The following is a 26,517-nucleotide window of genomic DNA, read 5'->3' as shown; positions in this document are numbered from 1 at the left end:
GATCCGTGGCATTGTCCTGTGTTCCCGGTTACCCCGTCGGCACGGGCGTAAGCTTTTACAATATATGACAATCAAGGTTGGTCCTACGTCCAATTGCCTTACTCCCCCACCCCCTATGTGATGATACTACGTCCAATTGCCTTACTCCCCCATCCCCTATGTGATGATTCAACGTGAAAGTTTAATACCCAGACCTGAGAGTCGAGACACCCACACAGACGACTCTTCCGATTATGAATTCGTGATTGTTTGCAAACATAACCCCGGACAGCAGTCTGCCATGACAGACCCAAAAAGTATATCCATGAAAACCGACACAAGTCTAGAAAATGTGGCAAATCTTGATTTCCACAGCTTCATTCCAGAGATTCGTTAACTGTTAGTGCATCCGCGTATGTAGCCTGTTTCAGTGACGTACGTAAATAAATAGAAGGGAGATAAGTCGCGTTTCGAGAGAAACCAATAGCTGTTAAGTAGAGCACATATATTATATGATTAGACAAGATTGCGTACAAGTGTTACGGTCCGGTGCATGTCAGTTTGTGGACGCAGAGCGATAGGTACGTATGTCTACTTATTTGTAGATGTGGCAAGTTTAGCGACCATTTTGCGCAATAGTGACCATATATCATTTATGGCTGAGGAGTGTTGATGATATTAATGTGAAACTGATCGATTAATGTTTCCCTCCAGCAGTCAAGTTAGGAAACCTAGCTGCAAGCTGTTCAGTACTTGCTCCCTCGACCGTGACGGACACGTGATTGGGATATATTGCATTGCTTCAACCCAGACAGCAGGGCATTAGGAAAGGGGGATAGCATGCTCATTTATGTGGCATTTTTGGAACTATAACTGGTAGTTCTTGCTTAAATGTTATAAAGTATCATAGCAATATAGGCTTTTCCTATTTTCTTATGCCTGCATGGATGTTATAGTGACTGATCCATTGTGACTGATCCTGGTTAGAACTGTGTTTCTTACCTCAATATGTAATAGTGTGATGTGAAAACATGATGTCAGTTACATATCTGATGAAAAACTCATGTTTCTTTTAATCTGTAAACTAAACAATACCGCTTTGCCATTGAAAGAAAAATCTGAAATTTACTTAGTACAAATAATAGCTAGTTATATACAGTTTTTAAGTAAAGTGTACAGCAAATGCTTACATGCATTTCTAATGCAACCATGAAGTTTGATTTGTATTGTCAAAAACAGTGTCTTCCTGTGATTTTGTCAGGCAATTTATCATGCAATACAGCAGTTACTACTCTTTTGCTGCTACTCATGTTTAGTGGCATAAACCTACATGTTTCTCATGTGTGGAGTTAGACTAACAGCTAGTCTCTGAAATGAAAATATTTTACTGAAACAACGTTCATAGTGAAAAAAAATAATATAATGAATTGGAGCCCAGAGACTTTCTTAATTCCTGAAGCTAAAGGACTTGCCACATTTTCTAGACTTGTGTGAGCTTTCTTGGATATGTATACCTCAGGGTCTGTACGACAGACTAGTCGTAAGTACTCAACGTTATAAATTATGTTATATGGACAAGCTTTATGGATGAACAACTTCATTATTCAGCTTATGCATTTCGATACAGCTTCTTGTATCATTGTCAAGCTAATATGAGGAAGGTGGAGAACAGAGCCCTTATTCTCGAAATGTTCTTAGCCCTCAGAATTCTTACCTTTGATCATAGTCAGTGTGTTAAGGATGGGCTTAAGGAGTTTGTAGGGCTACAAATGTTTCAAGAATAGCTAGTCAGAGTGGTATATATGCACAGAACATACTTAAATTAAACACTAAAATGACATTATTGAGATGTACAGTAAGATGTGATGACAAGGGGCTTACATGTGGAGGCCAGTGAGGGTGTAGAGAGGTGAAGCAGATAGAATCTTTGCAGGTGGACGTTATCCTGGTTATACAGTCAGTGGTAGACTGGTATCAAGGGGTTGTTCAAGGTTGTTGAGCCGTTGTCACAGGGCAAGGAGGGCTTCTTCTCGTAATGCATTCATGAACAGGTCTGCAAGATCATAGCTGATAATGGGGTCAGGGTCAGATATTTGATCGAGTTTCTTGCAAAAGTCACTAGAGCCCAAAATGAATGATTTAGTTGATTTACCAAATGGGGTGAGCACTTGGGTGAGGTATTGGGTAGTGTTATAGAATATGTTATGTCCATAAAGCTTGTCCATATATTCTTCTCTAACTTCTAAATAATGCCACACAAAGAAGTTATAAATTATGGTCTGATGTCACAAATAGATTACATATAGTGTGTAAAATGACACAGGACATGAAACAGAATTCTTTGTAGGCTGCAGATGAATGGCAAATCATTCCTTTATGTGGATATTGATGGATACATTCCTTGAACAATTGCAAGGTAGTAGCATGCTACTGTTGCTATAACTTTAGTCTGTTTTAATTTGAATATTTCAATTTTGCTTTTATTCATTTGTTCTAGCATTTAACAGAATCATTATTAAGTGTTATGAGACAGACAACATACACTAGGTCACACTTAGGCTGTGTGTATGTGAAATATGATTCACTCTGGCATTCATCTGTAAACATAATAAAATATCTAGATATTACAGTCATGTTACAAATTCACTATAAGTATAAGCAGTGTATGAAACTCCTAAAAAAGCCAGGAAGCCCACAGGCCTGCAGATATCTAGAAAATGTTGCTGGCCCTTTTAAGATGTAACCAGTCCTGTATTAAAAATAGGAAATTGAGATATGGTTTTAAAATAAAGTAATTAATGAATTACTTGTAGTGAGGTAAACATGTGCAAAAGCAAATTTAATAAAATCATAACTTTGTGGTCACTGTTGATTCGTTTAGCGTCACTGCCATCTGAATCAGAAAAGCAGAAGAGAACGACCTTATTCACTGGCTCAAAGCATTCTCTAGACATGTCACATTTAGTGTTAGATAAATGGGTAGGTTGATCTGAGGAATTTACAGTTTGATTGATAATGAACTGTATAGACATAATGTAGCTACCATGATTGTAAATTGTTTTCGAAATATGTCCGTAGTCAGTGACATGGTCAAATATATATAATCTTGGAAAATGTATTGGCCCACAACTATAAAGTTGACAGCCTGCCATGAAACTAGTAAGCAGTGGGCTGCCAGGCAGACGCTATTTCATACACAGGTATAACATTAAATCTTATACATGATCTGCTGGGGGTCACATACTTTGTGCATATATTTAAGAAGGTGGGGGGTGTCTTTACATTACATGCTTCTCCATAAAAATGATCATCACCCCTCTAACCATAGATTATGGACAATCCCTTAGTCAGGACTCATGTCTGCAGGAGTAAATTAATACCAATTGTAACATAATCAAATCATGTCAAAACTCTTGAAGATCTGGAATAGGATTGGTTTCAAGCAACCCCCGTTTGTTGAAGGAAGTGACAAGTGGGGTCAGGTGGTCAGACAGTCGGTTGGTAGATGCATGTCATCATATCCCAGCAATGTAGATTGATGCTCATGATATCAGTCACAGGATTGTCTGGTCCAAAATTGATTATTTACGGAACGGCATCATGCTGAGCTGAAGAAAATGCTGAATGATGTGTTAAATATTCAACCAAATGCAAAACACACACATGATGTTGAAGTTCTGTGAGCAATTCTGTTATAATGGCTGATTAATATATTACACAGCGCTGACAATATTTTGAATTTTCATTTCCTATCTCTAGTGTGTTCTGTTAGTGCAACCTGCACCTGAAGATGGATGGCATTCGTGTGGATGTTGCAGTTATTGGCGCTGGTATCAGTGGTGAGGACAACTCAACTTCACTTACTAAAGTATCAAATTCTCTGCCATATAAGTATTCTAAATGCATTGATTCAAGTCTCGACTGAAACCATATTTTCAAACTGCCAGCAATATGGATGGTTACATAAGCTGGTTGTTCTCACTATCTATCATGTACTGGACCACAGTAAGAATTTAATTCTTTAGTGTAAATCAGTATTCATTTTCTTTGGAAATATGCACATTCGTGATTAATGTATTCAGTTATGTTGAAATTGATTACCATATTTATAGCAACAGGAGCAAATTTACAAGATTTATGCTCTATAAATTCCCAACAGTTAGACCAACAGCTTATACAAGTTCAAGGCATTTTAATATTGTTAGCATGAGTCTTTCATATTTACTCACAAATTTACTGAACAAAACCCACCCGAACAAAATCTCAACCTGTCAAAACTCCACAGAACAAAATTTTGGCACAATGCAGAAAAAAAAGACACCAGTGTGAAAGCTGACAATTGATTTGGAATTAGATATTTCATTTTTCTTCATAAATTAAGCATTGTAAGATCATGATTCAATGCAAGTACATAAGATGAATCAACACAATCTGATGTTGTTGCCAGTGCCATTTGGAAAAGTCATCCTCACAGACACACACAATTTATCACATTTATCACAATTTATCACAATTTATCTATGGTCTCTGTTACAGAAACATGCTTATCACCTTATCTCACTGATTTCCATTGTGAAAACATGATGATCAAAACATGATTTAAGCAACTTGTCTGACTGACCTCTGTCATGAAAATGTGATAATTTACTTATATCAATGGGTTTTTTGTGAAATAGGGAAAGAATAACAAAAAAAAAAGGTATTTTGTCCTAATATTGGTAATTTCGATTGGAAATTTTGTCCAAAGAAATTTTGTTCAAAGGGATTTGTATGGTTTGGATTTTATCCATCTCCGTAATTATACAAAATAAGACAGTTTACCTGCTTATGTGAACTCTGATTATCTTTCTTAAAGGACTGAGTGCTGCCTGTTTACTCAAGAAGAGTGGACTGAGTGTTGCTGTCCTTGAAGCCCAGGATCGTGTCGGAGGGCGGACCTTCACAGTCAGGGTACAAGCATTGGTCTACCACTCTACCTTGTCTTGTTGCGTTAGCTCTCTTTTAAAAAGCATGTCAGCTTATATATAATTGTCTTCATCCTTCTATGTATTATTCTTCAACTCGGATCAAATCACAAGCTATATTCATCATATCAAAATCATTTTCACTCAACATGCTGACAAAAGAACAGAACAACTGAGCTTTTGTTGTAGGTCTTTGTGAACATGAATGCTATCACAGTGTTAGAAATTGACTTTATTTTCAGTTCGGCCGTCTGGGCCAGTAGACATAGAATCTTCCTGGTCCAAGCTGTTTTCTACTAGCCCAGTGAAAGAGATTGATGTAGTTAAACACTAACTTTGTATTAGCCAAATGTATCGAGGCAAACATGGTTAGGCCTTTTTATCAGTTATCAGAATAGGGGATATGGATGGAGGTCTTTCCATCTTTGTAATCAGCAATGACACGTACCTTCATGTCAGCCAGCAGCCGACCAATAACATGGTTCTGAGTCGTCCAGACAAACTTCTAATTGCCACATGCATGGAGAAGAGTGTTAATTTCTATAACTGCTATTATAATTTGTCACCTTGCTGACGTAATGAGGACTGTGAAGCTAATTTTTTGCATTGATGATCTATGGCGTCTGTAAAATATTCTCACAGATGTACAATCTGACATTGGTCATGTTTTCTCAAGTAAACTGACTATCTAAACCATATATCATTATGAAATTTGTTTTGCATTTATTGTGAAGCATGCACGATTTCACATGTAAGGTATTGTGGTTTTTGGCATAGTCGATGGACATTCAGTGGTGCCAAGGTAGTGGTAATGTTTCTTGTAATCATGTCCTGTTTTATATGGAAGGGTAATGTATTGAACAAGCAATGAGGATATATCCCATGAAACTGTTATGTGTAATATCATTTCGACCAATTCATTACCTGTGCGGGCTACCATATCAGGCTTTACATATTGCATGCAATGCCCTAGGGCCCCGCAGGGACTTGACATTATATCTTATCTTACCTCTCACATGAATGTCGGTTTCTGATTGGCTAAGAGTTATTCTATTATTTTCAATGTACCCTGCTTACAGGCGATGTATTATTTTCTATGTACACTGCTGGGAATTCCGAACACTTCTGGTGCTTCATGGTAGTACTTCTTTGCCTCGAATACCTTTGAACCACGCATGAAGCACAGAAATCACCTATGTGTTTTGATTGAAAATCAGTGGAAGGGAGATAACTCTAAATCTGTTTACCTTGTGTCGTGAATGGTGATTCACCTTGCATTCAACAGAAGTGCTTCAAACAGTTCAAAATTAAAATTCAGGTGTTCAGTAAGATAAATACGTTGTTCTTTTGTCCCTCAGGGGCCATGGGCTCGGGGAACATAAACACACCTTGAGGGTACACGAGCCCATGGCCCCCTCGCGACCACTGAACAACTTATATTGTACATAATACCAAAACAAGAATTAGGTCATTAATGAGGCCCTGTCTAGATGTTGCTGAATTTATCACCTTCTTGTTTGCAAGGATTACAATGTTGATGTTTTTACAGATTGTTATAATTACTGTAAATCACGAAATTTTTGCGTCATGATATTTTTGCGAGTGGCGACCAACAGACATTTTTGCGTCACGATATATTTGCGACTTGTCTAATTTTTGAAACGTAGTTTAGTTTGACAGTTTCAAAGCCTACTTGCATCTGAAAGTTTTATCTGAAGTAAATCCAATCACATATTAAAGTTTGCCGCTAATCTTGAACACCATTTAGTGGAGTACTTCCGCATGTATGCAATCAGTGATGTTTTCCTAAAAGACAACGCTTGCTGCATAGGCCATATAAGCTTAAAACAGTTCAAAGGGATTAAATGGAATGGCTCTAATAAATTGGCATTGATGAAGGACCAGTTTAGTCAGTGTTGGTGAAGCTGTTGATCTCAAGATAAGTGTCATGAAAGCTATCCACGCCCGCTGGATGGTCTCGGCCTTTCAAACAGTCTCCAAGAAATGTGTGTTGTGTGCTTGGCGCCTGTCTGGAGTATCGGACGTACTGATTTAGTGGCTTTTGTTCAGGTATCCATTGTTTGACATGTGACACGTGAGTACGAGTAATGCTAGTAATTAGTCATTCCTCACGTTGTCATTGCTTAATATATGTATTGTCTTGATCTATTGTTAATTATATGAACTGGTGAATAATAAAGTGAAGATAGGACAGGTTGTTTGCTGATTATTCATTGCATTCTACCAGCAAATTGCGTCATGATATTTTTGCGAGCTTAAGTCATGCGCAATTTTCGCAAAAATATCATGCTCGCAAAATTTTAATGATTTACAGTACATGAACAGCAAGAAGCAACTTTTATTAGAGAGAGAGAGAGAGAGAGAGACAGACAGAGAGAGAGAGAGAGATTCTTCCCACATTCAGGACACATTCACAATTTTGCAAACAATATATACATCCCAAGCCCCCACCCCACCCCAACATATCAGCTGTGTAGATCACTGCCTGAGTGTCGAAAACTGACTTCTCATTATAGGTGAAATTCATGATTAAGTTGTAATAACAAACATATTTTGTACCAGTGATCAATGCTTTGTTTACTTGTAGCACCCAACTCATGGCTGGGTAGATGTGGGCGGCGCCTACATTGGACCCACCCAGAACAGAGTGTTCCGACTCATCAAGGAACTAGAACTACAAGTCTACAAGATCAATGAACAGTACAGGAGCGTCCTGTATATTAATGTTAGTGTCATATCATAAATACATTTGCTGGCATTAATTGTGACTAACACTATTTATAAACAAATTTAATGATGGGTGTCTTACATGATGAAACTGACTGAGGCAGCAGTTTGTCAAAATGACCATGATTATTAAGATAACACAATTTCAAGATTTGTTGGACTTCATGTATGAATGAGAGTAACAAGATATTTCATCCTCACCTTCGTTATGGACCAAATGGGAATTTTGAGTTTGCTTGAATTAGTCATAAACACTGTATGGAACTGCTTAACTGGACATATGACAAAGATATTACCTCCATGCTTGTGTCATGTCATGTGTGAATATTTTCAGGGCTCCTGGTCAGCCTTTAGGGGAACCACACCACCTATGAAAAATCCCTTTAGCTACTTGGATATCAATCATCTAATCAGGACCATTGACAAGATGGCCGAACAGGTACAGTGCATAACAATGGCTTGTTTGTTTACCCAACATTTTCTGATTTGGACAGTTGTCTTCCAGAGCTGCTGCTTGTACCATTGTTGGCATGTACATTTCTAAATAAAGTGCCAAGGTAAGTACATTTAGCATGAAACGTGCAATTATGCAGTCTGTACGCAGCACTGGTCTTCTCAAGAATAACCTATTTTGAATTTCAAATAATGATTAAAGCAGGTTAGAAGTAGAAGTATTATTCCCAGTTTTCTCAAGACCGTAAGTAACTTGCTGTAATCATTTTGAGATCTGTGAGCGTGAGAATAGAACTTTTCAGTGACATGGAATGAACATAGTAGTGTGCTGGTTGCAGGTGCCCATATGTGCACCCTGGAAGGCAGCCAAGGCGAAGGAGTGGGACTCAATCACTGTACAGGAGTTCATCGACTCTATTTGCTGGATCGGGTAAAGGAATTATATGTTTTTGTAAAGGCCATTCGGAAATTTATCAGTCAACAATGTTTAGGAATTTTTTATATTTTTGCATGGCTTCTTGTTCCAAGAGCTGATACTTTCTTTGGATGCTGACTCGAATGGTTACACTGTGTGCTTACAGGTAAATTACAGTAGCACGATAACTGCAATAAACTTCAACATAACTAAAATTTCCATCAGTCGGAAATCATTACAATCAGGTTCCTGTTATGATAAAATATATTATCTTTCATCTTGATGGTGCTTTATCAAGTGATTTAAACAGTACAAAACAGTTTTTGAACTAGAGAGTGACTGTTTTTAAGAATAATGTTCGCTCTTTTTGGGGTCTTGCACTTTCAAGGTACATGTAATTTGGCATGTTTTTTTTCTCCTTTTTGGTATATTTCAGGGAAGTGAAACAACAAATGAAGATATTCGTCGAAGCTTTATTTTCATGTGAGGCACATGAATTGTCCCTTCTGTACTTCCTTCAATATATCCACAGTGGTCAGACTTTCAACAGGGTGTCGACCATCGCTGATGGAGCACAGGTACAATGTTAATTTCAGTCTTATCTCCACCCTCAGTGACCTCGATGTTAACAGGTTGCCTCTAATCAGTGATGGATCACTAGTACAGTGTCAGTCTTTGTCTCCCCTCCTCACACAGTGGCCAACAGGATGTCTATAATCACTGATAAATCTCAGTCTGAACACCATCCACAGACCTCAGTGTCAACAAGGTGTCTTCCATCACTGATGGAGGGGGCGGTGGGGTAGCCTAATGGTTAAAGCGTTCACTCATCATGCTGAAGACTGGGGTTCTATTCTCCCACAAGGGTACAATATATGAAACCCATTCCTGGGGTCCTCTTCTGTGATGTTGCTGGAATATTGCTATAAGCATTTGTTACGGTTAAGAATTTGCCATGACAAACAAAGTAAGAAACCCCCTGTGAACCAGCAAAATAAAACAAAGACAAGCCTAAAACAGACAGTCTAATACAACAAATAATGTTGTATTATTTAGCAAAGAGAGCAAGTTATACAAAGTCACAAGTCAGTTTCACAATAATGATTTCAAAAATAATACAAATGAGACAAAATCTATGGCAGTGGGTCACCAAATATAATATAGCAAACACATCAAAGGCTTAGTGCGAGATCGAGGGGAAACACTTATGCAGAATGTAACACAGCTAGCGGTCTGGCAGCGGTTAATGTAGATTCAGGCAGATTCATGCATTGGCAATGATGTATACACCAGAGAATATGAATGTGTGTGTCCCTCCAACATGGCAACTAGCCTTTTTATATATATCGCTACTAGCGTGGAGAGCTCTAGAATAATCTCCTGGAAGTAAACAAATAGAAAGCTAAGGGCAAATAGTTTCCAGAGAGGCAGCTGCCAAAATCTTAAAAATGCTGACCATCTATTATACGAAATGTGATCCATCATAATTATTACTTAATCAATAACAAAATATACAGAAAATACACACTCATAACACATTTGAAAAGCTTACTCACTCACTCACTATTCACTGATAGAGCACAGACTGATTTTTGTCTCAGTCTGCCCTCCACTGTCAGTGACCTCAGTGTATACAAGAGATCTCACTGCCACACTCTCTCATCACTGATGGAGCACCAGTAGAGCGTAACTTAGTCTCCCCTCCACCCACAGTAGTCACAATATAAGAAAGTTGTTGATGGATGACACTGTGACCCTAATGTCAACAAGATGTAGCACACATTAAACATTAGTCAAAGACTCCTGAGGTAATAGCAGAATGCTTGTAGGACACATTACTTTTACATTCCCATAAATTTAAGTTCTGAATATTTTTTATTAATTTGAGAAAAAAATAATAACAGATATGAAAAAGTGGGGAGATATAACTCTACTTCCTCAGTACACGGCTGAAGGAATGTAGAGAGACTGGCTGTTGATAGGTCAACCGGCTGTTGCTATATATCAGTCCAAGTGTATATTTCATTTATTGGTCAGAACATATTATATAGTTTAATATGGCAATAATGGTTGTGTACGCAGCATGTCTGTCCATTCATTATAGATGGAGTCTGTTGTGTTAAATGAAATGAATATTAGTGATTTATGCTTCATTTCATACAGTAGATGAATCCAGATATTAAACTCTGCATCTCTCATTATTCGTTTGTCAGCGTCTGCTGTACATTTTTTTTACCTGTTCAATGATAAGTGATGGGGTTCAATTTATATTTAAAAGGCCACTTGCCCTAAAGGAAGTAACTTGTCCTGACTAATTTTCCACTTGCCCTGATTTCATGACATTATTATGATGACGTAATTATGAAAGAATATCATGGTATTATGTTCAGTGGAGTTGCAGTGAATACGGTATGTGGCAAATATGATATCTATCACGAATAATGGATAACAAATACAAATTATTATTCACAAAAACAACATTGTAGTTAAGTGATTGATGCACAATACGGAGCCCCATGTTTACTGTTAATTTGTCGTAGTAATAACTAGTGATCTGACATGACACTCAAATTTGGTATGTAATAGACTAGCAGCTGTAGTCCACAGTACCATGTGCAGCCTTTGCAAACTAACATTACTTGCACAACTTCAAGGCTGGGACATATTCCATTCTTGCATATCTCACTTTGAATAAAAGACATGGTCCATTAAAAAAATGTACATATTCAGCTCTGGTGAACAAATAACGACTTGAATTCATGAAGGGCTACAGTTCAGTTCACCGAATATGCAAGTATGTAGTAACAGCCTTAATGTTTAGAGGCTGATTTATAGAAGTGATAAATAGCAACAAAAAAAAACTTTGTCATTGTGAAATTTAATAGCTACATTTTCTCTCCAAGTAATCATAGCTTTGAGTGAAAACTTGTATGAATTTAAGTAGCTATGTGGACGACAAGAGTAGACAGTGCATACGTTAATTTAGCCAATCCCTACATGGGCATTTGTGATCATGAATATGAGTGAGTGAGTGAGTTTAGTTGTACGCCGCACTCGGCAATATTCCAGCTGTATGGCAGCGGTCTATAAATAATCGAGTCTGGACCAGACAATCCAGTGATCAACAACATGAGCATCGATCTGCACAATTGGGAACCGATGACATGTGTCAACCAAGTAAGCGAGTCTGACCACCCGATCCTGTTAGTCGCCTCTTACGACAAGCATAGTCGCCTTTTATGGCAGGCATGGGTAGCTGAAGGCCTATTCTACCCTGGGACCTTCACGGGTCAATCATGAATATGACAACCATAACACTGACAGTATAATTCTGATCTGATCAGTTAGCAAATGGAACAGTGTCATAGGACTGAACTCTTTGTGGGGACCGTGGTTTAGCATAGTGATAAAAGCATTTGCTTGTCAAGCCAAAGACCTGGGCCAAGATTTTCGAAGCCTAGACTTTAGCGCTAAGATAGTCATAAATGACATACAGTAACATTAACTACGACTGGTGCTCAGAGAGCTTAAAAAATCTTGGCCATGGGTTTGATTTCAGAACATGGGTACAATGTGTGAAACCTATTTGTGTAGTCTCCTTTCCCCCTCCCCCAACCACCCCCACCATATTACTGAACTCACTCATTCACACACTTAGTCTGTTGTTTGCTGAACTGGTAGTACATGACACGATGGCAGGCATCAAGATTCATATCTTGGTAACCATGGTATGACATGCTTTTTATGTGATAGACTGGTTGTTTCTGGCACTTACAACTTTAGATGATGGATGTACTGCTCAGGGTTTGTCAGATTCAAGGTCGCTTTATTTGTTTCAAAAGTTCCAAAACTTGTCTGTGAACTCCATTTTTTATACAAGTCAAACTGAAAGCTAACACACTAATACAGGTAACACACTAATACAGGTAACACACTAACGCAGGTAATTATTCCCTTGTTAACATAGAGACAATATCAGAATTTGTTACAGGTGCCTGAACTAAAATGAATACATCTGAACCAAATTTATTGCAAGCTGTAGAGATTAAACTATCATTAAAACCAGTTTATCCCATGTGCATAGGTACTGAAAAGAATTTGAAAGGAAACATAGCATGCCTCTGTGAGTTTCTGAAAATGTGGATGCAAGTTTAGTCCCACTGAGGATTAATTTCCACATATAATCATATAAGTGTTGCTTCACAATGTTCTAATGTATCCAAGATCTGTGGTCCTTAGCTGTATTCATGTATTTTCCAAGGAGAAGAAGGTTATTGGTGGGACCCAGCAGATGTCTGAGAGGATGAGTGACTGGCTCGGTGCTGATGTTCATCTCAAGTCCCCAGTCACCAGTGTCACACAGGATGATGCAGGAGCAATCGTTTACACCGCTGATGGAAAAGTCGTCAAGGTCAGTCATTCACACGATAACTTTCTGCGTCATGTTCCCTGAATCAATGATTCAAGAAATATATAGCTTTACAAACTTGACTATTGATATAGAATGCCTCAAAAACACTCACATAAACTGCTTGACAAATGTTGATAAACGTACAATGACATGGAAATTGGCAAAACTTTTAAAATGCCACTGTAGCCACATATCCCTGACAGTGATACAAAACCTATCAAAACTGAAATAATTATAACATACCATACTTGTTTGGGTGACCTAGAGAGTGTATTCTCTTCCCCTCAGTGTAAATATGTGATCAGCGCCATGCCACTGCCGCTGCTATCCACAGTGCGCTTCACACCTCCGCTACCTGGTCTCAAGGCCCAGTTGATTCAGCGAGTCCCCATGGGCTCCGTCATCAAGGCAAACATGTTCTACAGCACCCCATTCTGGAGAGAGCTAGGTGAGCATTTAACACATGGAACTGAAAGGGATAATAGGTTTACACCTATTATACAATAAATGAAATATAGGAAATAACAGCTTCACACAGGGAACTTTATTCAATATATGGATCTGAGGTAATAAATAGTCCACACAAAGCGCATGACAATATACATGCGACTTTGGGGGAGTATAGATTTAATCAGCAGATGACCTCATACAATATATGGAATGGAGGTAGTAACAGGTTTACACAGTACCTGACTCAAAACAGGCAACAAAGGTCAAATAAGTTCTCCCAGAGCACTTGCCTCGATCCATGGATAATGAGTTCTCCCACACAACTTGACACAATACATGGAAGTGAAGGGGAAAATGAGTTCTCCCAGAGCACTTAGGACACAATACATGGAAGTGAAGGGGAAAATGAGTTCTCCCAGAGCACTTAGGACACAATACATGGAAGTGAAGGGGAAAGTGAGTTCTCCCAGAGCACTTAGGACACAATACATGGAAGTGAAAGGGAAATGAGTTCTCCCAGACAACTTGACACAATACATGGAAGTGAAGGGGAAAATGAGTTCTCCCAGAGCACTTAGGACACAATACATGGAAGTGAAGGGGAAAATGAGTTCTCCCAGAGCACTTAGGACACAATACATGGAAGTGAAGGCGAAAATGAGTTCTCACAGAGCACTTGACACAGTAGATGGAAGTGAAGGGGAAAATGAGTTCTCCCACACAACTTGACACAATAGATGGAAGTGAAGGGGAACATGAGTTCTCCCACACAACTTGACACAATAGATGGAAGTGAAGGGGAACATGAGTTCTCCCAGTGAACTTAGGACACAATACATGGAAGTGAAGGGGAAAATGAGTTCTCCCAGAGCACTTAGGACACAATACATGGAAGTGAAGGCGAAAATGAGTTCTCCCAGAGCACTTAGGACACAATACATGGAAGTGAAGGGGAAAATGAGTTCTCCCAGAGCACTTAGGACACAATACATGGAAGTGAAGCCGAAAATGAGTTCTCACAGAGCACTTGACACAGTAGATGGAAGTGAAGGGGAAAATGAGTTCTCTCACACAACTTGACACAATAGATGGAAGTGAAGGGGAACATGAGTTCTCCCAGAGAACTTAGGACACAATACATGGAAGTGAAGGGGATAATGAGTTTAAACTTCACTTGATACATGGAACCGAAGGAACAATCACAATAAAGTTCACAGAGAGTACTTGATGCAATACATGAAACTGTAAGAGATATTTTACTGCTGTTTTTGCCAACTTAACAAATCTATGTGGCACACTAGTGTTACATCACTAGTGATGTATATGTGATGTTACCCAGCTGTTTCATCAATAGTGATGTATATTGTTACATATCTGAGTGGAACAGCTGTGTTTCATCACTAGTCATCCATAATGTTACAGATCTAAGTGACACAGCTGTGTGATGTCTAATGTTACAAATCTAAATGACAAAGCAATGCTACATTTCTAAGGATGCATAATGTTAAAGATCTAAGTGGAATAGCTATTTCATCACAAGTGACTTATGACATTACAGATCTGACAGGAATAGCTCTGAGTGATACAGGGCCATCTGCGGTATGTTTTGATGACACAAAACCAGACGGCTCCCATCCTTCGATCATGGCCTTCATCCTGGCTGACAAGTGTCGCAGCTACGGTCAACTTACAAAGGACGAAAGGTGGGTCAATGTTATGTCGGTCATCTCATCAAAACAGCCTGCAAATAGAAGGGTCTGGTCCAAGAGAACCCCCAGTTGATAACATGATCAGGATGTTGGCCATCAGTGTGCCATATCAAATTGTACAATATGTGCATAGTACTAGAAACATATTCTCTTCTTGAATTCCCACATGTACTAATATTGGAAATTTTAACTATAAATTGTACATTTAATACTCTTACCTTATCTCACTGCTTACATCTCCCTCTGTTGCTTCTACACTGAGTGTATACTGTGCTGCGCTCACTAAAGGACAACTTACCGCAGTCCATACGGGGCATGCAGCATGCTCCCCATCTCGTTACCCATGTGACCATTGCAGCCTTATCATTTTCACTTTCTGCGTAATCCGAGTAGTAAGATTATCGAAGATAAGCGATATGCAAATGAGGTTTCCCCAGACAAACTGATTGGTCAATGAACAATGTAACTGTAAATCCACAGTGTGGAGATAAAATCTAGCTCTCAAAACCAGCTAGAGAAAAGCCGGAAGCCTTAATCAGTAGCTTAACAACTGATAAATCTATCTCCATTTAATTTGAAAGTGAAAGCGACATTAGACATGGTGAAAGTTTTGCTGAAATAGAATATCATTCTATTGTTTAAGGTTCAGAATCTCAATTCCTGGAAAAGTAATCAGATAAATAAATTATTTCAGTGATCATTATGATGGCATGTATGAAATAATATGTTCAATGTCAATAGTTCAAGTACGTCGATCAGTTACTATTTGTGTTCATACATGTGTAAGTGGCTTGCAGTTGGTATATTTCTTTTGATGTAATTTGTTTTTGAGTCACTGAACAAAATGAAGAAACAAGACAAAACTTTGGTTGGAATAGTTGAACTTATTCACAAAATATTAGATTGAAATTACATGGATCTGGCTAATACCTTTTTTAATTTTTCTAGTAAAAGAAAATATTTGCTTGTCAAAGGTCCTCTGAATTAAAAGAATGTCAGTAGAGCGGTGCTGTTGTTTTTATAATACAGTAGTCGACATGCTGCCCAGATATATACTAAGGCTGTTTAGTTTGCAAAACTGAAATAAGGGTATTGAGTGAATACTGTGCCAGGAAGAGGGCAATAGTGTCTGAAAACACACCGTCAGGACATTTCAGTCAGGTTGTTTGAATACTCATCGGTTATGGCTAAATTATGACAGGGAAGGTGATTTAATGTTTTGTATACTATGTACTGAAAATGGTAACAAGATGCTAAATGGAAAATTTAAGAATAGTACTTTGACCATACATATCAATCATAAAGATAATCAGCTGTCTGTTCATTCTCCCAAACTCTTTGATGATTTCCAGGTTGCAACAGTATGTATGAAAAAGACAAAGCAGCTGTCGCCTCGATGAAATCTGTTCTGACAAAGTTTTAAAGTTTTCTTGACCTTTCATGTGAATTTGAAACGGAAGACATTGAAATTCTCAAGAACTCCAACCACTTCCAATGATCTTTTAACATCTGTGTCTGATGTGATTGGATATGAATTACATGTTCAAATTGAAGAGTCTCAGTTTGTTACAATTTAGATACTACACGGTCTGTCCAGGGAAAACAAACCGATCTGACTAATCTGTGCATCCTGTAGTAACACTAAAGCACTTTGATTAATATTTGTGGCATTAATTTTTGTTAGGGACTTGTAACAGTTCTGAGGGACTCATATTCAGCTTAGCGTAATGTGAAATATGACCCAATAATAACTATCATGAACCTCCAATTAGAATTACCCAATACTAGATTCTATTGCTCTTGATGATAAAACAATTTCTGGTATCATACGTTTCCAATTGCTGCATCAGAATTCTTTTTGAAAATCACCAGTAGATCACGGGGGATGTGCGCACAGTTATTTCCAGCTCTGTATATGAGTCAAATATACACGTTAAATTTTAATTTGTGCATATAATACAATACAAATCAAAATCAAAATTTGAACTTAAATGGTGAACGAAAGAATACTGAAAGATCCCAGGCCAGAGGCTGAAATTTCCTGTACTGATGAGTGAGCTTGTATGAACATAGTAAATACTGTAATTCGGGAACAGTGGATAACTTTGTCCCTGCAGTGGAAGTCAAAACAGAACTAATGGCAGCCAAGTATGTTGGTAACATGGTACCTTTGAGGTTTTTTGCAGCAGATGTAGAAAGTCAGCGATGACCTGAGCAGAGGCGGGAGTAGGAGACTCAAGCCTTGCAATAACCTTCAAATCTCTTACATTTGTCATCGCATGATTATTGTCCAATGAGCAACTGTATTAGCTGTGACTCCTCTACCCCTGGCTATAAGAACTTTCTCCAGTTGTGCCAGGCATGAAGAGATGGAGTCCGGGGGAACCCATGGTGAAGATCTGAGTGAGGATGAAGAAGTAGGTCATCTGGGTTTGGTTCTGTCAGACTTCTGATCCATCAACAAACCAACTTTTAGGACAAATTGTATGGATATCAACTTCTTTATTGCGTGATTGCGACGTTTCGGTGCAGATTCTTGTACCGTTGTCATTCCACGGTACAAGAATCTGCACCGAAATGTCGCAATCACGCAATAAAGAAGTTGATATCCATACAATTTGTCCTATTTGTACACCTCAACTTCTAAAATGCCACTCAAACAAGTTAAACCAACTTATATTCTCACTGAGTACTTCTGGGGTTTGTCAAAAGTAGAAGTATCTTCTTGGTGGTGGCCAAATTTTGTAGTGCTACTTTGGGAAGTAGAACTGTAGGGGAGAACACATATACATGTTCAGCCACTTCCATGACGTTGCCAGTGCATCAAGGTCGCATGCTTGGGTGTTCAGAATCAGAGACAAAAACTTTGGGAGCTGGTGCTTGAATGGAGTGGCAAACAAGTCTACTGGGGGCGATATTAATGGGTAGATCACTGTGTGGAATATCTGACACTGTATTATTTTCACTCATTCGGTGACAGCTAAGGCAGGACGGGGCTATCACACTCTTGGCTTCTGGAATGTGTCTTGCTTGGGCGACAATGACAGCGCCGAAAGAATCTCACTGCCCATTGAAGCAGATTCGCCAGTCCCATAGATCCCACATGGGTCAGGTACCAAACTTCCATCAAATTGTCGGACTGGATGAGTATACTGGATGACTGAAGTTCCTTAGCCCAATGCTTGACAGCTAATATCATGGCATTGAACTCAAGTTTGTTGATGTGAAGGGCCTGTTCTAAACACAACAACCCAACTGCTTAATGGTCGAGGAAGTGTGCTCCCCAGCCCTTGTGGGATGTGTCAACCAACAGATGATGAGTCGAAAGAGTCGAGTGGAGAGGGTTGTAGAGAGTTGTAGAGAGTGATGAAATGGTTCTGGGAATGACTTCCATGGAATAGTTGACTTGCAGAAACGGTCACCAAGACCATTGTAATGGACTACGTTTAAGTTTACCTCTGTAAGTCAAGACTTTCACTGACATGAGGAGATCTAATATCTCAGACTGGTATGGCGAACCAGTTCAGTGATGTTGTGGTGAACTGTGAAGCTAACATCACGTAACTTGGCCAATATTGGCCCCCTAAAGTCAGAAAATCTGGCCCGTGTAAGGCTTCCAGAATCGGTCCTGTACTATTTTCCCCACTGACGTTCACTGGCCTAGAACAGGCAAAGAAGTATTGCCCAGTAAACAGCCATAATGGTTGCAAATTTTATGAAGCTAGATGTAAACATGATGCATCATTCTTTCATTCATTCAGAGTTCATTTTCCTCAGCCTCGAGCATAACTTTTAGACACTGAGGAGAGGAACAGATTCTGAAATTTCAGTGATGCCATTTTGCACTGATGCACTTTGTCGTCTAGTTCAGTACTTTTTTTTACATGAATCCCCAACATATGTAAATAACAACTCTGATTTGTTCTGGATGAGCTTGTCCAACAGATGTTTCAAAATTCAATTCATCTGCTATATGTCTTTTTGAACTTCGAGTATTTTCATGTTTACGCTTTTTCTTTTGATTCTATCTTTTCATGTTCAGTCTAGTATGACAATGCTATAATCTCGACCATGTATTGAATTTATGTTAACGAGGTATTTCAACAGTCTTTCTGTCATCTAACAGGAACATGTGACATCTGACATGACATACATCCTGAATGTTTCAGGTTGCCCTTGTCCCAGCAAAATTCATACTGCATGTTATTGTCCAAAAATTAGCTCAACTCTTAACCGTACTTGAAAAAGTAGTCCCTGTAAGTGATTCACAACAAATATGGTTGCTTTTTAGTTTAAATTTAAAGTCAGAAATGTGGAAAATTCTACCTTGTGGCCACTTCACTGAAGCAAACGACATGGTCCTGACATGATCTCCCGCAATTCACCAGACAGAAAGGGAACTACCAGTACTGGGCAAATACTAATACCTACAGTATTGTGGTGCAGTATTTATGGTAACCATGCATATGTGGCCCAGTAAAAATTTGTCCCAATACTGGGACTATATTGTTGTATATTATGGCAGTAACAACTGTACAGGCCAGAACGATGCTAGTACTGGCTTAGTCATGTGATGTTAGCTGGGTAGTTGTGCGATGTGGTCTGGATGATCAAGATTAGCCATTTTATATTGAAGAATCAGTTTGGTGATGTTGCAATGAACCAGTTCAGCCTTCTGAATCGATTTGGCAATGAGACTTAGATGAGTTCGACCAGACTGACTGAAAAACTAGTTCAAATGCAAGGCAGAGCAATCTGATGAACCAGTCCGATGGCATTGTTTGGTTTGGCCAGTATGAGGCAGTTCAGCTTGATCTGATTAACTATTTCAATGACGAGAACAGCCAGAAGAATCACGAGACAAACATGATCATAAGATTCAATGACATGAATGATGGAGCTATATGGCGTCAGTCTGTAAATAATAAAGTCTGGACCAGACAATCTAGCGATCAACAGCATGAACATCAATCTGTGCAGTTGGGAACCAATGACGTGCCAGCAAAGTCAGCAAGTCTGTCCACCCGATCCCATGAGTCACCTATTACAACAAGCATGGGTTGCTGAAAAGCAATATTCTGACCTGGACCTGCACAAGATCCTCATAGAGAGGACTATAAGAGAATTGATTTGGAGATCTAGACTGTCAGCGTGCTGCCGGACTACCTGGGACAGATGTCATCTGTACCCCACTCGGGAACAGGACACTGTGTGTGCCTGCCCAGGTTCCCTAATCTTCTGCCACCTTGAAAGAGGAGATGATAAGGTCAGCTAGAGGTCTTTAGAGGCTGCAAAGGTCACAGGGATGGACAGGTGTTCCACAATACAACCCTTTCGGGGAGATGAGTGAGTACCCAACAACTGACTTGGCATCAAAGTAGGACACTGCAATCAAGGTTTCTTCCCAGCAGGACTCAATTCTGAAGAGGCATATCTAGCATTGTCTGCACTGTCTGTCCATGGGACAAGAAAAGTCCGGGGAGAAAGTGTCAAAACAAAAGAGAGGTGCAAGCAGTGAGATAAGATAATTTTAGTAATGCAAAGACGTCTGAGAAAATATGTACATGGTAATATTGGGATAGTCATTATGCACAAAACCTGAACATCTTCAATGGTATATACACCTCAGCATGTAGTCAGTGGATGTAATGGTTTCCTTTTTGTAACACTCATCCTTGTTGCGAAAATAGTATTTCAGAATATTTTATTAAGATATGATGCAGATGCTATAGATCGTTTCAGAAAGCAGAAACTGTGCGAGCAATTTGCAGATGTATTCAGATGCAAGAAGTTTTTGGAGGTAATGAGTTTGATGTTTGTGAATAGTTTTAGAGGAATATGCAATTTCTAGTCTTGTCATTCATGCTCTTTAATGTTTCATGGGTACATTCTAATAAAGAGAAGAACATATCTGGTTCATGCAATTTGACATCAATCATCTTTAGACTTTTCTTACTGCTCAAAACAATACTTCTTCAGCCTGTGGGATATGTGGAGAAGAACTGGATGGATGATGAATATTCTCGGGGGTGCTACTCAGTCACACCTCCCCCTGGAGTACTGACAGAGTATGGAAGGTAAGCTGTACCACATTGCACTGGTTGAGTATTCTCAGGGGTTTATGACATTACAATAGTTTGTTATAAAGGGGGATGCTGTCCACACTTCCCCCTGGAGTACTGACAGAGTATGGAAGGTAAGCTGTACCACATTACACTAGTTCATGAATTCTGGTGAGGAAATAGCATAGTCACACCTCCTCTCAAAGTACTAACACAGTGTGGGAAGAAAGCGAAATGATATTACACTTGATAACATATTACACCATCCTCTTGCACAATATGGAAGGAAGTGAATTAGACTCGTAACACTGTTTCAGTATTCAGGTGGTGCTTTGTCGTTGATGCTACGGACGGGTTGAAGTATGGATTGTATTCCTTGTGAGATAATGCTGTTTCCGCTAGCACAGAAGTGCTTCCTTCACAATGCTGTTATGTCATTGGCCCTCCCAAGGAGGTGGACACATAGCATAATGTGGAGCTTAATAGCAAATAGGGAGCTTTATTTTTGCGCTTCCCATGACAACTTTTATAGAATGGAACATACAGGCTTAATACAGTATGCAGTATTCAAATCTACAACTCGACATTTGGTACTTGCGATCATGCCTTACTCTGATATTTTGCATAAACCCATTGACTGTTGAGTCTGATCATACGAGTGTACATTGCTTTATCATGCCAACTAAAGATGTTTGTCAGAGTCATTAGTGTTATTTCAGTGGAGACATATGTTATGCATATGAAGAAATGTTTTCTTCAGGGAGATCAGGAAGCCACACCACCGTGTGTATTTTGCTGGAACAGAAACAGCTACAGAATGGATGGGATACATGGATGGAGCAATCCAGGCAGGGGAGAGGGCAGCCAGAGAGGTGAGTGACACATGTTGATATGGAGTGATACTGGCGTAGACATGGTGGTCTGTTGTGTAGACATAGGGGTCACTGATGTAGATGTGGTGACCACTGGTGTAGACATGGTAACCACAGGTGTAGACATGGGGGTCACTGAAGCAGACATGCAGGTCACTTTTGTAAACAGGTGACACTGGTGAAGACTTGTGAGTCACTGGTGTAGACATGGGGGTCACAGATGTAGAGATGGTGACCACTGGTGTACATATGTGGGTTACAGTGTAGACCTGTGGGTCATTGATGTAGACATGAGGGTTACTGTGTAGACATGGGGGTTACTGTGTAGACATGAGGGTCACTGATATAGACATAGGTGTCACTTGTGTAGACATGGGGGTCACTGGTGTGGACTTGGGGTCACTTGTGTAGACAGGGTCACTGATGTAGAGATGGGGGTCACTGGTGTAGATATTGTTGACACTGGTGTAGATGTGGTTGCCACAGTGTAGACCTGGACTTGGGGAGGGCTCCAAAGTTTAGATATTGAGAGGAGGTCCCAGGTGTAGTCATGGAGAGGGAGTTCTATGTGTTGGCATGGAGGATGGATCACAGGTGTTGACATGGAGATGTGGTCCCAGCTGTTGACATTGAGAGGGACCCCAAGCGTTGACAAGGAGAGGTGGTTCCATGTGTAGATATAGCGATGGGGTCACAGGTGTAGACATGGAGAGGGGGTTCCAGGTGTTGATATGTGGAGGGGGCAAGTCCTACAGTGGGTTCAAGGTGTAGACATAGAGGGGTGATCTCAGATGTTGACATGGAAAAGGGTCCCAGGTGTTAACATGGAGTGGGGACCACAGGTGTTGATAGGAAGTGGGGGCTCAAAAAGCATAGACATCAGTGATCTCTGTATAGTGGATCAATTATGGAGGCATTAGTTACTTGTGTAATGTCAAGGTTAAATACAAGCTTTTAGGGATGCTAATAGTACATCTACATTTTTTGAGTGATTACTTGAAGAAACAGTTTGTTATTTGCAGGTGTTATTTGCTGAGGGAAAGATTAAAGAATCAGAGATTATGCAAGATGAACCAGAATCAGAGGACTACCCTGCCAGGCCCCTCACAACATCATGGGTAGAACAGAACATGCCATCTGTGACTGCCGTGGTTGTCAGCGCAGTGCTGGTCGGCTGTGTTGGGGTTGTGGCAGCCATTCTCAAGATGCTGAGCTTTTAATGTTTAATACCAGGCTAAGGAAATATTCCAGCTATGTGACAGTCACAGACAATCAGGGAATTGACATTATGACATTATGAATACAGTGAATACAGTGACAGGTTTGCTAAAGGTTACTTTAGTGCATCATTGCCTTAAGCGAGGATTTGGCTACCATATTGACGGGGGTGTGATAGGGCTTTCTAAGGGCAGGCAATCGCTCTGGAGATGCTTGGACAAGTATCAGTGGTGGCAGGTTATTAAACTGCATGCAATGGATTGTGATACCCAGTCACCTTCGAAAACACCTAATGAGAAAATATGTTATGAGAAACAGGAGATATGTTATTAATTGTTCCTTGTGTACCACATCTATGTGTTTTCATCCATTCATCGCCTGATAGCAGTTAAAATTAGAGTTGAATGGTGTAACGGATTTACAAGTAAACTGCAGTGCAATAGGTATGGATATATTTACAATATACCAGTATACTGGCAAAGATTATTTCGTTCAATTTTTGTAAAACTGATCATGTTCTTTCTTTTGCCAAAGCTAACTTGTGACATATCTGTGGGAACAAACCCTCAGTGAAACGCGAATAGTGTGCTTAGGTTGTTACCTCCCTTGATTTGCTTGGAAATGGTCGATGGGGAACATACAGAAATCCAAACTGTCTGAAGCTAATGTGCTACACCTATGTGTGGCGTCATTTCAGATTTAGCAAAGGGGAAATTGAATGGAAAAGTGGAAGAAAATCAGCAATTTGTCAATGCACATGTGAAGACATCTTTTGGCAATGCTTTCTCATTCGACAAAAGTCAGAAAGCTGTCTCTGTAGAAATAAACAACACTGCTTATTCATGCATTGTCACAGCCTTCAATATCTTATGTTTTCATAAGCTGAAAAATGTATCCAAATAACTCCAGTGCTAAAGATAAGATGTGTTTGCATAAATTATGCGATTGAAAAGTTGAAATATACTCACAAAAAACAAACGCCAGCCAAAAACACTTAATATTTACGTTTATGCGATTTTAAAATAACTATGTGTATATACCCATCATGATGAGTTTTATGGAGAAGCATGTACAGTGTGAATGACACCCACACCCCAACCCTTCTAAAATGTATGTACAATGTCACTCCCCCAACCCCTTTCCCCTTCCCACATTTTTAGGCATTGTTTTTAAGTATGTTTATGTTCAAACTTGATGACCCCTGCAGTATCAGGTGCTCTGAACTCACAAAAAGCTAAGCTGTAGAATGAAAAGGTTATATTATTTAATTTTTACAGATCTATTTTGTGAAAACTGCATACACAAATTCAATTACAGTGAGCTCTCACTAAATATGGATGTTTTTTTTTCCATTTTATACTTTGATAGAAGCTATCAAAAGCACAGTGTGATTCAGTTTGAAAGAAAAGAACACAACAAAGTGGACACATCTTAATAACATTTCTTATTCCTCGCCCATTGAAGATACTGCAGTGTAATATTTAAGACAAACAAATTCTCGTGACTGACATGAGATCATAGGTGTATTGTTGTTATGGCATTTGGTAGAAGTAGGGTGTTTGTAATAAGATCAATATCACACTTGCTTAATGTTCTTAGTTGACACACTCCTAGCATCATAATAGCATGCACATATATTGTATTGTCTTTTTTCTGTCATGACAGGTTAACTTTGATGTTGTGTGATAATTAACAGTTAACTTTGAATATTGTGTAATAACAAATAGCTATGATATTTTGCCATTTGACATGACGTTTTCTAATTGGATATTTAACAAACTATTAACAGTACTAAAACTGCAATATTAGTGGAAATATATGATACTGGAACTGTCAGATTTCAGAGGACCTATTGTGTTATGTTGAATATGAATATATCCATGCTGGCCTTGGATAGAGAACATTAAGCGATGGGTCTGTCTGCGTAATGGCATAGGTGGTACATTTAATTGGTGCAGTAGTGTTTTAGCAAGATTTTCATTGATATGAACACCCGATGTTGTGTTGATAATGACATAAGCAACTGTCAAACACGTCACTAACTTATCAGTGGCAACGTTATCTTAACACAAGCCATTATCCGAGTATTTAGTGGCAGTGTGAGTCAGTGTGTTGCAATCAGCCTTTTATGCAGTATAATTATAGACCCTGTTTTTGCACTTTCGCCCGTGACGTTTGAAACCCTATGATCCAAGCAAATGTTCAAGAACATTTCACAATAATATATATAAAGTAAATATGCAACAAACCATGAACCACCATTTGCATTTGAGTATATATGCAGGGACGTACATGGGGCCTTGTATAAATTTGTGTGCGTCTTCCAATATCATCTTCACATAATCAAACCTTAGAGGGCTTAGTTAAGTCACACACACACAAAAAAAGTAATAGTTGTATAAGTTACTTGGATAGTTTCTTTCAGAAAACGGAAGTCTGCATCCGTAAACCAAACCGTCGATGAATATAAGGTGCATACATAGCTGCTAGTATTCTAAAGGTAAGTCCCCGCAACAAGCAAGCAGACGACCCGTATTTATACTAAACTGGTTCCCGGCGTTTAATGCGGGCGTCACCGTCCAAACATAAGAGACTTGGCCCAGCGTAATCCGGACTCTTTCGATACATGTAAGGGAAATAACATTAGTCACAGAAATACAACATTCTTGACCCACTCATGTTATGGGGGTGTGGGGGTGTCGAGGGTGATGGTGGTGGTAACTGATATTTATTTTACTGTTTTTCATTACATATACATTTCTTTCCAGTACGTGTACATGTTTATGTATAAATATATCTTTTCTATGCATAATATGTTAATAGAGAGTATACTCAATTACACTATCAGCTCCCCCTTAAAGGTTGTTGCTTGATAGGACCTTCAGCGGTATCCCGGTGACTGACATCATGAGTGCTTTTGTGGATTACATTCATTACAGCTGTCACATAGGGAAATTCCTTAAGCAATGGTACAAAAATAATGATACTGATTTAATTTTCATCCAAAACTCACTCACTTACTCTTTTAGACAATGTCCTAAGACGTTGATGCGCAATACTCATATATATTAACTTCATGTCGTTATCGTATTGGGGAAATTGATTGCTATTTGCCTTTAAATATCAAATGTGCCATTGTTTCTTGTTTATCACGAAGACCTATTTATTCAGAGATGTTACTTATATATATCTACTAATATACTGCTAATAATATATTTTACGTGTTGTCCTCGTAT

At 39.1% G+C, this 26,517-nt stretch overlaps 1 protein-coding gene across 1 annotated transcript; it reads left to right on the top strand.

Moving 5' to 3' along the window:
* The first annotated feature begins 486 nt into the window (after positions 1-486).
* LOC137281554 (amine oxidase [flavin-containing] B-like) lies at positions 487-24,007 on the top strand. The gene is made up of 14 exons (XM_067812859.1): positions 487-560; positions 3,739-3,818; positions 4,835-4,929; positions 7,552-7,689; positions 8,026-8,130; positions 8,483-8,574; positions 8,996-9,137; positions 12,821-12,970; positions 13,259-13,418; positions 14,979-15,123; positions 20,872-20,929; positions 21,109-21,206; positions 21,952-22,063; positions 23,086-24,007. The coding sequence occupies exons 2-14, from the start codon at positions 3,770-3,772 to the stop codon at positions 23,281-23,283; spliced, it is 1,542 nt and encodes a 513-aa protein (XP_067668960.1). The 5' UTR covers positions 487-560; positions 3,739-3,769; the 3' UTR covers positions 23,284-24,007.
* The last annotated feature ends 2,510 nt before the right edge of the window (positions 24,008-26,517 follow it).

This window comes from Haliotis asinina, chromosome 4 (genome assembly GCF_037392515.1).
Source record: "Haliotis asinina isolate JCU_RB_2024 chromosome 4, JCU_Hal_asi_v2, whole genome shotgun sequence".
NCBI classification, from domain to species: Eukaryota; Metazoa; Mollusca; class Gastropoda; order Lepetellida; family Haliotidae; genus Haliotis; species Haliotis asinina.
The sequence above is the reverse complement of the archived record's forward strand: the minus strand, read 5'-3'. Positions and strand labels throughout refer to the sequence as shown.